Below are 14,486 nucleotides of genomic sequence, written 5' to 3' on the forward strand. Positions count from 1 at the left end.
AAATAAGGCATAAAAAAAGCAGGTACTTTACTATAATTAAAAATATTATTTAGTAAAATTTAAGGTTAAAAACAATGTTTTAGTGTTTTTAAAAAATATTAAATTAATATATTTAAGTAAAAAACTTAACCTAAAGTATAATAAACCCTTTAAAATTAAATTTATTATTAAAAAGCAGGTATATTAGCTCTGGCTTACTAGTATATATAGTTAATTAAAGATTTATTTAATATTTTATATTTTTTTTAAAGCTATTTATATAGCAAGATAAGCCTAAGCAGGAAAAAAAGTAACTACTAACTGCAAAGTTAGTTAATAAAAAGAAAGAATAGGAAGTTAAGGCTATTTTTAAAAAATAATAAATTTATAAATATAATAAATTTCTTATTAAGTAAAAGAGCTAGCCTAATTATAAAAATTTATAAAAACTACTTTTTAATCTTAAGCATGCACAGGAAGCCCTAGTAAATTATAAGAAACTAGCTATAATAACACTAATTTACTACTAGTTTAAAAAAAAAGGTAATAACCTTATTAAGTTAAATACCTTTTTTTTTTACTAGGTTTTAAGGTTTAATAAACCGCTAGTATTATTAAAAAATTATTAAACCGCCACCTAATTATTACTAGTTATTTATGGCTTTAAAGGGGTGTAAAATTTTTTATTTTATAAAATTTTAAAATTATACCCAAGGCTATAAGTAAAGTAGTTACCTTTTTTATTTTTTTATAAGGTTTTAAGGTTTAATAAACTATAGCTAGATTACCGCCGGCTTGGTATTAAAACTTATTTTAAATTATAATTTAAAATAAAGAACTATATTTATATTAAAGTTAAAGTATTAAAAAAAAAAATAATCTTTTATTTTTTTTAAAAAAAAAAAATAATAATTAATTACGCGGTAAAGGCTATAATAAAAAACTATTATTTAATATTAGGAGCAGGAGCAAGGGCCTTTCTAGGTATTTTTTTTTTATACCTAGTATTTTTTAAAAAAAAGGTGTAATAAGCTTGTTTTTTAATAAAAAAATATTTATAAACTAGTAATTATCCTAACTATTATTAAAATAGGCCGGGGGCTGTCCGGCAGCAAGCCAAAAAAATTAAATAAGCTTTTAAATAACTAAAGCTAAAACCTTTATTACACGGACCTTGGGGCTTATTTTCTTTTTATAGGCTTTTATTATTAGTTTAACCTAGTAAGTAAACATGTTTTAATAATAAAAATATTTATTATAATTACCAGGGTTTATTTATTATAAAAAGGTAATATTTTTTTTTATATAAAATAATAGGGGAAGGCAAGTGCCCTTATTATAAATATAATAAAAGTAATTATACCTAGGGGCTAAATAAATATAGTTATTAAGGCTATTAATTAACCTATTATTTTTACATGCCTAAATATACTTTACGCACTGCAAGCAGATTTATTTTTTATTAGCTAATATTTATATTAAAGCTATTTTACTAGTAAACCAGTTAAAAATAAAAAGTACTTATAAAAAAAAAAAGGCTAAAGGTTAAAAAAAAAAAGCCTAAGGGGGCGGTAGTATAAAACCTATAGTAAGGGTATTAATAAAAATAAAGGCTAGTATAATACTAGGCAAAGCAAGGAAAGGTAAGCTAAAGGGCACAGGAGCTATAATTAAATAATAAAATAGTTATTATAAATTAAAAGTTAATATATTTAATAAAGCGCTAGTAAAGCGCCGCTGGTTAGTAGTTATTAAAATAAAAAAAACTTATTAAATTATTACTTATAACCTTGCTATATATTTTAAAGGCACTTATTAAATATAAATTATACTAGTTATTACTAGCATTATTACTGCCTAAGAATTAATTAAAATTAAAGTTTTTAAACCTAAAGGGGAATAAGGGTAAAAAAAAGATTAAAAATACCAAGGGCTTTTAAAGTTAGTAAAAATATTATACTAAAGGGGTTTTATAATTATACTATAGTAGGAGTATAAAAGGTAAAAGTAAGGGTATTTTAAATTATTATAGTTATAACCAGGCGCTTTTTTTTTACTTGCTAAAAAGCTAGGGTAGTGCCTAAAAGGGCTTTTTTTTTAGCTATAATAAAAAAAGGGCGACTTTTTATTTAGTAAAAAGTTTAATAAGTTTAAAAGTTTATAAAACTATAAACTATGCTATAATTTATGCTTTTATACTAAGTATTATTAAAACACCGCCTTTTTCCTTTTAGTTATAAATAAATATTATATTTTATTTAAAACGCTATAAATAATAAAAATAAAATACTAAATTTAATGTGTTAAATAATACTTTAATAAAGTTAAAAATAGTAATAATAAAGCTATGTTTAATATTAATATTAATAATAATAATAGTGTTTTATTATTATTTTTTTTTAATTTAGCGGCGGGTCGCGGACAACCCTTTAATTAAGAAAAAAAAAATTATTAAAACTAATATTTTTTTATTTAATATTATTAAAGCTAATTTACTATTAATTTAAAGTTAATACCTTAAGTAACCTAAGCTTTAGCCTTAGGCTGCCAAGGCTTGGTATATTTTATTATTATATTAGGCTATATAACTTAACTAGGTTATTAGTATTTAAAATTTTAGTTACTAATTAAGTAAGACTAGGGTAGGCCTTAAGTATAAGCTAGAGTAAAAATTCATGCGTAAAGTATTTAAATTTATATTTACTTTTTAATTAGAAATAGCTTAAGTATAACTTAAAAATTTATAAAGGTGGCCTTAAGGCTAGCCTTCTTTTTAAATTTTTAAGTAACTTTTTTAGTATTATTTAACGGGGTTTAGAATACTTTATTTTTATTAGTTAGATTTCTTTGTCAATATCTTTATTATTAGTAGAGATCTTTAAGACTTGTCGGTCTTACAAACCTTTATATAAAAGCAACTTTATTTTTAATTCCTAGCCTTTATATAAAGGTTAAATAACTTTTAGCCTTTATATAAAGGCTAAAATTAAGCTTAAAGTTATAAATTTTACTAGTAACTTAAATATTAAGTATTTTACAAGGCAAGGTATGCAAAAAAAAATTTTTATATAATACTAACTATTTTTAAAAATAAATAATTTAAAAAATAACTTTTAGTGCCTAAATAATAATACTATAAATCTAAACTTATTTTTATATAAAGGCCTGGAGTTTATATATAAAGGTAAGTTTAGGTTTATAATATTATTATTTAGCCTTTATATAAAGGTAAAATTAAGTGTAAAGTTATAAAAAGCTTTATTAATAAGATTTATAACTTTAGGCTTAATTTTACCTTTATATAAGGCTATACTTACCTTTATATAAAAATAAAATTAAGCCTAAAGTTATAAATTTTACTAGTAACTTAAATATTAAGTATTTTATAAGCCTATTAAAGCTTTACTAGTAAAGTTTATAACTTTAAGCTTAATTTTACTTTTATATAAAAATAAGTTTAAATTTATAATATTATTATTTAGGTATTAAGGCTAAAATTAAGCCTAAAGTTATAAATTTTACTAGTAACTTAAATACTAAGTATTTTATAAGCTTATTAAAGCTTTACCAGGCTATACTTACCTTTATATAAGGTTATACTTACTTTTATATAAAGGCCATACTTATTTTTATATATTTTATATATATAAAAGCTATACTTATAACTTCAGGCTTAATTTTACTTTTATATAAAGGCTTAAATAATAATACTATAAACTTAAACTTACTTTTATATAAAAGTAAAATTAAGCCTAAAGTTATAAATTTACTAGTAACTTAAATATTAAGTATTTTATATTATAAGCTTTATATAAAAACCCTAAGCCTAACTTCTTAAAGCAGGCATTTAATTTTTTATATAAAAATAAAAAATAAAACCCTAAAATAATAATTAAAATAAATAATAATTTTATTAATTTATATAATAAGTAAAATTAATAAGGTATTAAGGCCTTTATATAAAATAAATTAACAAGGCATTAAGGCCTTTATATAAAATATTAAAAATAATAAAGCAAGTAAAATTAATAAGGTATTAAGGCCTTTATATAAAATATTAAAAATAGTAAAATAAGTAAAATTAATAAGGCGTTAAAACCTTTATATAAAATAAATTTATTTTTTAAATAAAAATCCTAAACTTTATAAAGCGCTTAACATCCTTAAGTTAAATTTAATAATACCTTTTTATATAATAAGTAATACTATTTTTCTTATTTTTTTTTTATTCTTTTTATTTTTTTTATTTTTTTCTTACCCTTTTTATATAAAAAGGTTTGCTAAATTAAAAAAGTTAGTATTTTTTTTTAATACTTTACTTGTTTATATTTTTTAAAAAAAAAAATTAAATACTTTTTAAAAGCTTATATAACTACCTTTACCTTAGCCTTAGGCTTTATTTTAATTTTAGGCTTTATTTTAACCTTAGGCTTAGCCTTTTTAAGCTTTTATATAATTAACTTAATTTTAATTCTTAGTTTTTATATAATTACCTTTTTTTTAGTAAACTTTAACTTTCTAGGAGTTTTTTACTTTAGCTTAGGTATAAATTAAGCTAAATTTAAAATAATAATTATAAAAATTAAGTTATTTTTCTTGCCTAATAAACCCTTATATAAATTAATAATATTTTTTACTTATTATGGTTTATTATACGTGTTTTAAAAATAAATAAAATATAACTAAATAATTAATAGTACTAGCAAGGCGTAGTTTATTATTTAGCTAAACTTAGTATAAATCCTTTTTTATTTTTTTAATTAAAAAGTAGTTAATAAAGTCCTTGTATAATAAAACTATATAAAAAAATATAATAAATAGGATTTTTAAATAAAGCAGCTTATTAAATTAATAAAATTAAATTTTAAAAATTAATTAAATATATTAATATAATTATAAAATATAGGCTTTTAGATTTTATTTACTTTTTTTATATAAAATAGTAAAATTTAACTTTATAATAGGTTTTATTTAATAAAATTTAAATTTAAAATATATAAATAATAAAATTTTATTAATAATCCTTTACTTTATTTATATAGTTATAATAAAAAAATTATTTTTAAGGTAACTTTTTTTTAGGTAAGGTAGTAAAAACTTATTAGGCCTTTTAAAAAAAAGTAAAAGTTTAAAAAAAAGTAAAAGTATTATTTTTAATAATTATAAAATTAATACTTATACTAGTTTATAAAGTTAAAGGTATATAAGCTTATAAAAAAGGTAAAGGCTTATTATAAGTAAGGTATACTTTATAGCCTAATATATTATTATAAGGTTATTTAATTTTAAGGTAAAATTTTAATAAAGGTATTTTAAAAAATTATATATAAAAAAGTTTTTTTTTTAACCTTTTTTTACCTTTATATAAAAATTTATAAATAAGGTTAGGTTAAATTAAGTAAGTATATTATTAATTTTACTAGGTTTTTTATTATACTTTACCTTTTTTACTATATTTAAAATAAATTATAAATCCTAGTTAAATATACTAGTAGGCTTTTTAAAAAGCTTAAGCTTAGGCTTAAGCTTACTTTTAATATAAGCCTTAATTTTAACTTAAAGGGCAAGGTAAATTATATAAAAAAAATAAATAAATAATTTTTATTATTTTTAATACTTTATAAAGGGTTTTTAAAATTAAAACTAAGCTTTAAAAGCTTTATATAAGTTTAAGCATAAGTTTTAGCTAGTAAATACTTATTAAAATCTAGTATATAAATATTAATTAAAATTAAATTATTTTTAAAATAATACTTACCCTAAGCCTGTATATTTTTTTATAATAACTTAAAAAGCTTTAAATTAAACTTAATTTTATAATTTTATATGCCAGCTTTTAGGGCATAATAATTAATAAAAGGTATACTAGTAATAAAGTATAGCTAGTTTTATTACTTTTAAATATTATAGTTATTCCAGGTTTATATAAAAAAGGTAACCTAAATAAAAATAATAAGTATATAAATAATATATAGGGTTATTTAATTAGTTAAAATATTTTAAAAAAAATGCTTATTTTATATAAGGTTTTAAAAGTATTTTTATTAGTATAGTTAATTTAGTATTAAAGCTATTATATAAAAACCTACTTAATAATAAAAAAGCACCCCGCGGGTTAACTACCCTTATTATATTTTAATTTATTAGTTTATAATACTAATTTTATATAAATAATATTTTTTAATAAAAATATTAAAATAATATAACTATTAAAGCTTATACTAGGCCTTTACTAAAAAAACTATTTTTTTAATTAAATTATATAAAGCGCGGCTGCCTTTTAATAACTTAAAATATATTTAAATATTACCTAAGTATACTTATAGCTATATAAAAGTTAATACCTATATAAATTTAAATAATATACTAAAAGTAAGTATTAATAATTATATAAATCTTAATATTATATAAAGCTAGCTTAAAATAATTATTAATAAATTAAATAAAATTTAGCCTAGGTATAATATAAGCTTTTTAATAATATTAAAGGTTTTATAAGTATTTTTATATAACTATAGGTACTAGCTATTTATATATTATAAAAAGCTAATTTTTATATAAAGTTAGTATAAAAAAGTAAAAAGGTTAGTAAAAAAAATATATATATTTTTAATTATTTATACTTTTTAATTAATAATTTCTTATTTTAAAAATAAGTTACTAGTATTTTTATTTATAACCTTTAATTTAGCTAAAGGCAAGCTTTATATAAAAAGTTTTTATAACTTTATTAACTAATTTTTAAAAATAAATTAAATTTTTTATTAAGTATAATATTTTAAGCTTAATATAAATATATTTTAGTATATAGGCTAAAATTTTAAACCTTTTAAAATAAAAAACTTTAAAAAAATTAGCTTTATAAAGGCTAACTTTATATATTAAAACCTTAATATAAGTATAAAGGGCTTAATTATTATTTAAAAAAAATATTTTATTTAATATTTTAATTATTAAGGCATGCCTTAATTATATAATTAATAATTTTAATATAATATTTATTAGCTATATATAAAGTAATATTTTTAATAAAAGTATTAATTTTAAAAAAATTTATAATTTTTTACTTATATAACTTAAAATTAATAGCTAGCTAGCCTATAATAATAGCTTTAAAAATTATATAATAACCTAGCTATATAAAAGGTAAAAATCTTTTTAAAATATATATAAAAAGCAGTAGGTAAAGCGGTATGGGGTCTTAGCAAGGTATGGAGTTTTTTCCCAAGTGTCTTTTTAGGCCTCCGTACGCGGGCAGTGGGCCGCTGGCCCTGGGACTGACTCGCGAGATTAAAGGCGCGGTCAATCCGTCCTCTGCTTTGGTGACAGAACCCTAGTTTCAGTTGACCATCTCGCTATGCACAGGCGCTGTAGCTAGGATGTTTGAAGAAGCTCAACATGCATTCACGGCTGAACCAGGCGATCGCTGGGTAGCAAGTTGTAGGTAGACCTTGTGCTGAGTGCTTCAAATTTGGACTCAGCTTTTGTTTTTTTTTGTTTGTTTTTTCTTGTTCTTGGGGGCGGGTGACGTTCAAAGTAGGCGAAATCGAACGCAATAGACTACGGTAATGACACATGACGAAGGAAAAGAGAACAACTGCCATTTCAACAGGCCGTCAGTGGATTCGAACCCCAAGCACTCAGCATATGTTGCTACTGTGCCACGCGAAGACCGTCGGTCCTTTTTGAGATATAACAAGGCCAGCCGTATGGCACCGCAGTGAAGTACGCCACGTATTTCCAGGTCTGGCTTGGATCTTGTTGGCGGAAATCATAGTCTCGGACAAGTGTCGCGATGGTCTTCGAGAGCTCAATGGTCGCGAGATGGCGCCCTGGGCACGAGTTGTAGCCTTGTCCGAACTGCGACAGGAGTTAGGCGACCTAGTACTCTTCCTGGAAAGGGGGAGAGCATACCGGCATGAAGTATTTGTCAATGGCTTTTGCCTTGTCCCCGAGCCATCGATCAGGGTTGTACTCTTTCGCATCTGGTCCGAAGAGCTCCTTGCAGTGATGGATAACCCAGGGGTTGACGCTCAGCTTTGTCTTTGACCTTGTCAGCTAAGAGGTCAAGAAGTGGATGGGTTATGAACGTACACCTTCAGGAAAGAAACGGTCGCCAATCTTCAATCCGCCTTTTGGCGCGACTCGAGCAAGGCCAAATGGGACTGGGGCGAAGATGCGCAGCGATTCTTTGATCTATGGTAATCTTAGCGAGAACCCGTGCAGGGAAGGCGAAATCGCAACGTACACAGGCTTGAAGATACTCCATGTTCTTAGCATGGGCGAAGGACACAATCGGATCATTACATCGGCCTTGCGCTCGTTCGTCGGCAATCTCAGCGCGTAGCTTGTCTAGATGCTGCGGCTTCCGCAGCATGTGATACACAAACGACTGTAGAGCGGCACTGACGGTATCTGCTGCAGCGCCGATTGTGCCGGTGGCTGCAGCTTGGAAGTCAATAATTGTCATTCGGTCCGGATGCTCTCTCATTGTCCGCTTCCAGTGCTCTACCATGTCGTTGCGTGCATCTGGATTTGCTTCCCGTCGGCGAAGGGCTGCCATGGCGGTATCGAAGACGTGGTTGTTTGGTAGAAGGTTCAGTTTGGAGAGCAACGGGTTGCCCAGGGTGAGATTGTGCAGCCATTGGAAGTAGCCTGCAGCCACGATATAAGCGTTCAGGCTGCGGTTATTGGCGATCGCGCCGCCGATGTCTGTGCCGCTCTCGAGAAAGCCGAATCGCTGGGAGAAAACAACTTCGCCGCCAATATCGAAGGCGAGATAGTTGAACCATTTATCAAACTCTACCAGCTCTTGAGTTTCAGAAAACTGGTCGAATCTGTCTAGCATCAATTCAACCATGGCATTGATATACGTTTCCGACTTCATGACGTTCGATAGAGTATACGCCGAAGCGACATTCTTCGCTAATTCAACACGCCGTTTAGGATCCGTTGTTGACATTGGAGTTTGAAATCTGCTGTCAGGGAGAGCCAGGACTTTGTACCATGGTGCCTATCGCAGCGCGTCAGTGCAATGCCTCCGAAGCGAGAGGGAATTGCTTGCGTACCTTGGGAATTGGATCCAAGAGCACGCTGCGTATGGCATCGGGATGGCAAACGCTAACTTCATCATGCGCGATGCGAACGAAAGGTCCTATCCAGGTTAGGGCGCATTGTGAGAACAAGAACATGTCTTGACCTACCATGCCTTTCGTGTTCCTCAATGCTCCGCGTATTGATGTCGCCAGCAAATATGCGAATGATATGCCACAGTCGAGTGAAGGAGGCAAGAAACGGGCCCGGTATATCGCTGAGCGGGGACCAAAATCGTCGCAGAAGAAGGGTGCTACACAGATAAAGAGCAGCGATGCTCAAGACAGTTGCCAGATCCAGGGAAAGAACCAGGGCCATGACGAAATGCGTGCTTTAGAGATTCGGGGTTTCTCGATTTCCCCGCGATTCTCGAAATTGCGAGCCACGGGGGTTTATCTATTATGCAAGGTGACAATGAGCGATGATAACATTGGATCAGCCCTTTGTAATCCCGGGCCTAAGGGCTAGGAAATCGATCGTTTCTTGTCGGCCTGTTCTAGCTCGCGGCTAGAGACGCACATGCGGGTGACAGCTGCAGTGGATGCCTGAGATGGGTTAGGTGGATTGTTTAGGTACAGGTGCAACGATGCCACTTTTCCATGGGGTGTCTCCGTTAATATTGCGTCGCTGCCCGAGAATACGTGGTGAGGTGCAGAGGAATGGAATCTGACTGACAAGGTGCGACATTTCTGTTGTTTGCCGTAGCAAATTCCTTGATCCAACTAATAAGTGGTGACAAGGCTGCATGGTGAGAATGAGATAAGACCCTAGCGTCCGCCACAAGGTACCCAACCAGGCATAGCCCGCTAGCATGCGCAGTGCAGCGCCCCATGAGTGAGAGAGAAGGCATATTGGCGAAAAAAACACTAAATTGCAGCCGACGAGATCCCTCACACTTGGTTCCGAGCGCGCGAGTGGCCCCTTGACATTTGGTCAACATGTTCTGGTGGCGTTGGACTTCAACATCGCTCTACATCTGGTCTCCATAAAGCTATCCATCAGCCAAGTCGCCCAACTAGGCGGGGAAGGGAAGACAAGTACTCAGAGTTGGCATAAGCGCACTAAAAATTGACAAGACCACGAGGCCTGCCTTTCTCTGCGCAGAGAGGATACGAGTCCTTCAGGGCGAAACGGGACGCAGCGACATGCAGAGCATACATGGTGAGCATACCAGCAAGGGTGTTGCAATTTTCCAAGCCGTAATTCAGGCCGTTCGAAACTCCGGTAAACGAAGTTATTCCGAGAGCCCAACCCCTCAAGGTTCTCTGCACTGTCACGAGTGAAGTAGGTATCAACTCCGCTGTTCCAACCAATGTAGACGAGGTCAGAAAGGCTTCAAGCCAAGATCTAGTCTAGATACTATAATCCCTTGCGTTTTGCAATCCATGGCAGACACAACCCAGTGCAGCCGCGTTGGAAAGATCGAAGTCGAAGTAGCGTGAGAGCTTCGATAAGAGGCTTGCGCCTTTTTAAGCCTGAGATGTGGTGTATAGAAAGCGACTTTGATATCCATCATGGGACGCTGAATAACTCGGTGTTGGGCCGGTGGGCGGGACTTTGAGGGGAGGAAGCAAGGAGGGAAGGGGTGAATTGCGATCGCCGTCACCGTTTGGGGAGGGTTTGAGATAGGGCGCCGGGCCTGTGAGTATGTTAGCTTGCTTATTGACCAGGCAGAACAGCGAGATTACATTGTCTCTTCGTGCTGAGATTTTGAGGGTCTCAGTTGGTGTGTTGTGTTTGTCGGAGAAGTGGGCGACGGAGGAGAGCTAGGAAAACAAACGGGCTTACTCCCACTTCTCGTTATGTCCCGCAACAATACCCCGCCTGCAAAAGGGCGCGTGGAACTTGGTAACGGCCTCGTTGATAGAATTCCAGACGGAAGGATAATGAAACTGACAGACATTAGATTCTCAGTACACAATTGCTAGTCTAGATTCTAGGTCTAGTGTGTCATCTATCGACAGCTCCTCCTATTTTACATGCGGCCATCAGGTCAGATAAATCATAACTCATACATGCTTCTTCATAGTTGTCATCAGAGATTCACGTCCAAATGCTGTTCTTGATGGCTTCTCCAAATGGCAACAAGAAGTGTTGGACCAGGGTCGAAAGGGGTTTTCGACATTGGAACTGCCAGAATGCGTCCAGCAAGATCAAAAATCCCAAAGAAGTCTAAGCGTAAAGTTCCATGACGCGGGATGATGCCATTAGCGGATGGACAGGATGGTGCGGCCTCCGTCCCAGGTAATGCGCTTGCGAACGGCCAGTCTGAATGTGCGGTGTTTGGTATCCAGTGACACGCCGTCCCCGTCAACAAGCTGAGCAGAGGGCGCGAAAACAATCGCCTCGCCTGTGCGAAGGCTCGCGATGCGGTAAAGGCCGTCGGGTATGCCGTGTTCGTTATTGTCGTTGACTTTCTCGATCGGGAGGTGGCTGCGGATAGTCTCGTACCACTTCGGGCTGGTGAAGCGGTGGATGATGGTCATTGAGCACAGATCGATGAGACGGGGAGAGATGGTGGGCTCCTGTGTTGAGATGACGGTGCGGACGCCGAGGTGGCGCTGCTGGCGGATGATGGTCAGGAAGGTCTCGGTGAGCTCTTTCGCGGCTGGGGTATCGGTCATGTACTATGGGAGCGGACGAGTTAGGCTGGTACTTTTTTCAAGAGATGTGTTCTTACCTTGTGAGCTTCATCCGCAACGATCATCTTGCCACGCGACGGATGCGCGTAAAGGAATAGATCAATCGCAATCTTGAACAAGATGCAGGCCGTACCCTGGTCAACAAATGGGCAGGACAAGTCGAGAATGGTGACACCACCGTCAGTAAAGTAGTCACCGGTAGAGGCGCCGCGGAGGTCAAGGTAGGAATCAAGAAGGTCCAGTCTCTGTGCTAAGAAAGGCGTCTGGGTTCGGTCCAGTTTCAGATCGTCAAGGCGCCCGCGGAACTCGGTGTACTTGAACTGCCCTCCGCTCTCCATCGCCATCTCTCGCAGTACTTTGAGCACCTGCCCCATATAAAGCGGCATGCTGCTACCTTCGGACATGGACATGAGCGAAAGCATCATGCTAATGTTCAAATGACCAGGATGGATTTTAAATGGACGGACTTGCACGTTCGGGATCTGTGAGTACATTTTGGAGAGATTGTGGAGGTTCGTGGGCGAAACGAGAATACGCAAGGGGATGGGTTTCGCTTGCGACTTGTACTGAGGGAGTATTGACGCTAGGAATGCCGCTTCACTGGGTTGTGTGTTGATGTTCGAGCTGTACTCGTTGAAGTGGAGGACCAGGGTTGAAACTGAGCGTTTCAGATTGCCCAACATTGGCATCGTCATGGAGCAATTCTCTGCGTTGGGGATTAGCATGAGCAGATGATTAGAGCGGGAATTTTGTGTACCAATAATGCAAGACGTAGTGTGAGATTTCCCACTCCCTTGAAGTCCGCAGATAAACGCTGAAAATGGGACATTGGTGTTCAATACAACTCGAGGATCCGCGTTTCCATTCGATTCGTTGATTGCTGGGCGGAGCTTCCCGAGCAGTCCACACTGAGGAGGCATTTTGTACCCCTTGCTTTCTAGCATAGCAGACACCAAAACAGAATGGTCCAGGTTACCCGACGCTGGGATGCTCGCCACGCCCTCGTCTTCATCGTCAGAGCTCAGAAGCTGCTGCTGCTGCGTCAAAGACGGCATTTCGGATACGGTCATATGCTTCATCATATCAATTCCGTTGGCAAGGTCGTCCTTGAAGTCTATTTCCATTAGCAACGGCTTGACACAACACATCGTGTGTAGCTGTACCTTGAAGAAGAGCATTTTCAGCAGGCTCAGATTCGTCTGTGCTGGCAGAATTTTCCTGCGAGTTGTCGTCCGACTCATCCTCAGAACTTTCAGTGGAAGTCCCATCATAGCCTTCCTCGCTGGATTCATTGCTGGAATCATCGCTGGTAAGCTCATCAGACTCCGAGGAGGCGGGTCTGACAACAGCTGGAGGGGGCGGGCGGCTGGTTCTCAGAAGATTTGCAGTGTTGCTGCTTCAGTGTCAGAACATCGTACCGTCCAGAGAGTTAATCAGGGGTACTAACTCATCAACCGTGGCACGGATCGAGGCTGCAAACTCCGGCCTCTTGGCAATGTATTTTGCCTTGATGGCCGCACGATCGATACGCTGGTTGCGCTGATGCAGGCGTTGTATTTCGGTGCGGATAGCGGTCCTAATCGCAGCGCGAGCTTGCTTCTGCCGTTCCATGCTGACTGAGAAGCCGGCGACGTGGTAGGTGGAAGACGGTGGAAGATAGTTAGGGGTGTGTGTCAGGAACTTTGTGTTGTCTACCCAAGAAAGATGAGAGTTGTGCAGCTACACAGTGCTGACTCAGCGTCCTCGCCCAGGGACAAAGTTCCATATCAGGAAATCGGAGCTGCACAATTTTGAAAAGGACATGCGGAATGCAGATACATCGGTAGATTCTCTCAACATGGAGTCACTGATCAGAAGGCGAATTGAAAAGCCACTGAACTTGAAAACAGCGATAGACGATTCATTTCTAGACAATAATATGATTCATTTGATCAGGCCTTTGGAGCGTCCGACATCAGCCTCTTTCTCACAACAACACAAGATTCTCTCTTAAGTGCAGCAAGCAACCTGACAACAAACCGAGTTGAATTGGAACGTATTTTCCTGATTAAGTACCTTCCATCTACATCTGAACCTGGTCTAAGCATTTCCATGGCTGGGTAAACTGTGGTCAAGCACTGGGGCTGTTGCTCATCGAGACTTATGCATAATTATGTTGCTGTGTTGCATACCTAAAACATAATTGTGCATGGCCGCCAGCCAGCTATTCCATTCCCCGCATTTTCTTTCTCCTCTCCGAAGTTTTGTTTTCCCTCTCGCTCCATCAGACAGAGCACATCAGATATCATCACCTTCTCTGCTTCTGATTCCACGCCAATCATGTCTCCTGCTTGATTCATGTCCTCTCCCAAGGCTTTTTTTCGTACCAAGCATCGCTTATCACTCTTCTTTCCCTGAGGTCAAAGCACCGCGTTCCTCAATGTCACCTCGCACTGCCAAGCAGATGCCATTCCTTCCGGACTTGTCTATGTCCGGGGAAAATGGCTTCTCTCTAGGGACTTTGGGCTGGTAGAACAGTGGGGTTGATTTGACGGCGGCGCTAGGTGCCTGCGACGCCAACACCGAGACAATCGCATGTTTCTCGTTCGCTGTCCTTCACTCAGTACCCGCTTGATAAGTGGCGCGATTGCCACAAGCTTGCCCGTTCATGATCTGGTACATTCTACCCTGCCGGACACTGTATATTATCGCCAATACTGATCGCTATCTGATGCAGCGTACCGCTTATGATGGATGCTGTGGGGATTCCCCATCGTGGAGTCGCGTAGGGTC

The 14,486-nt window shown here is 34.8% G+C and overlaps 2 protein-coding genes across 2 annotated transcripts; both read right to left on the reverse strand.

Moving 5' to 3' along the window:
* Window positions 1–7,632: 7,632 nt before the first annotated feature.
* On the reverse strand, window positions 7,633–9,390 carry DSM5745_11252 (cytochrome P450; the record flags this gene model as incomplete). Its single annotated transcript, XM_026753268.1, has 6 exons — window positions 7,633–7,839; window positions 7,894–8,022; window positions 8,074–8,175; window positions 8,228–8,992; window positions 9,048–9,133; window positions 9,183–9,390. The coding sequence occupies 6 exons, from the start codon at window positions 9,388–9,390 to the stop codon at window positions 7,633–7,635; spliced, it is 1,497 nt and encodes a 498-aa protein (XP_026598187.1).
* Window positions 9,391–11,279: 1,889 nt separating this feature from the next.
* DSM5745_11253 (uncharacterized protein) lies at window positions 11,280–13,325 on the reverse strand (the record flags this gene model as incomplete). Its single annotated transcript, XM_026753269.1, has 5 exons — window positions 11,280–11,699; window positions 11,753–12,420; window positions 12,472–12,828; window positions 12,878–13,107; window positions 13,162–13,325. The coding sequence occupies 5 exons, from the start codon at window positions 13,323–13,325 to the stop codon at window positions 11,280–11,282; spliced, it is 1,839 nt and encodes a 612-aa protein (XP_026598188.1).
* Window positions 13,326–14,486: the final 1,161 nt, after the last annotated feature.

Source organism: Aspergillus mulundensis (genome assembly GCF_003369625.1).
Source record: "Aspergillus mulundensis strain DSM 5745 chromosome Unknown scaffold_22, whole genome shotgun sequence".
Classification (NCBI taxonomy): domain Eukaryota; kingdom Fungi; phylum Ascomycota; class Eurotiomycetes; order Eurotiales; family Aspergillaceae; genus Aspergillus; species Aspergillus mulundensis.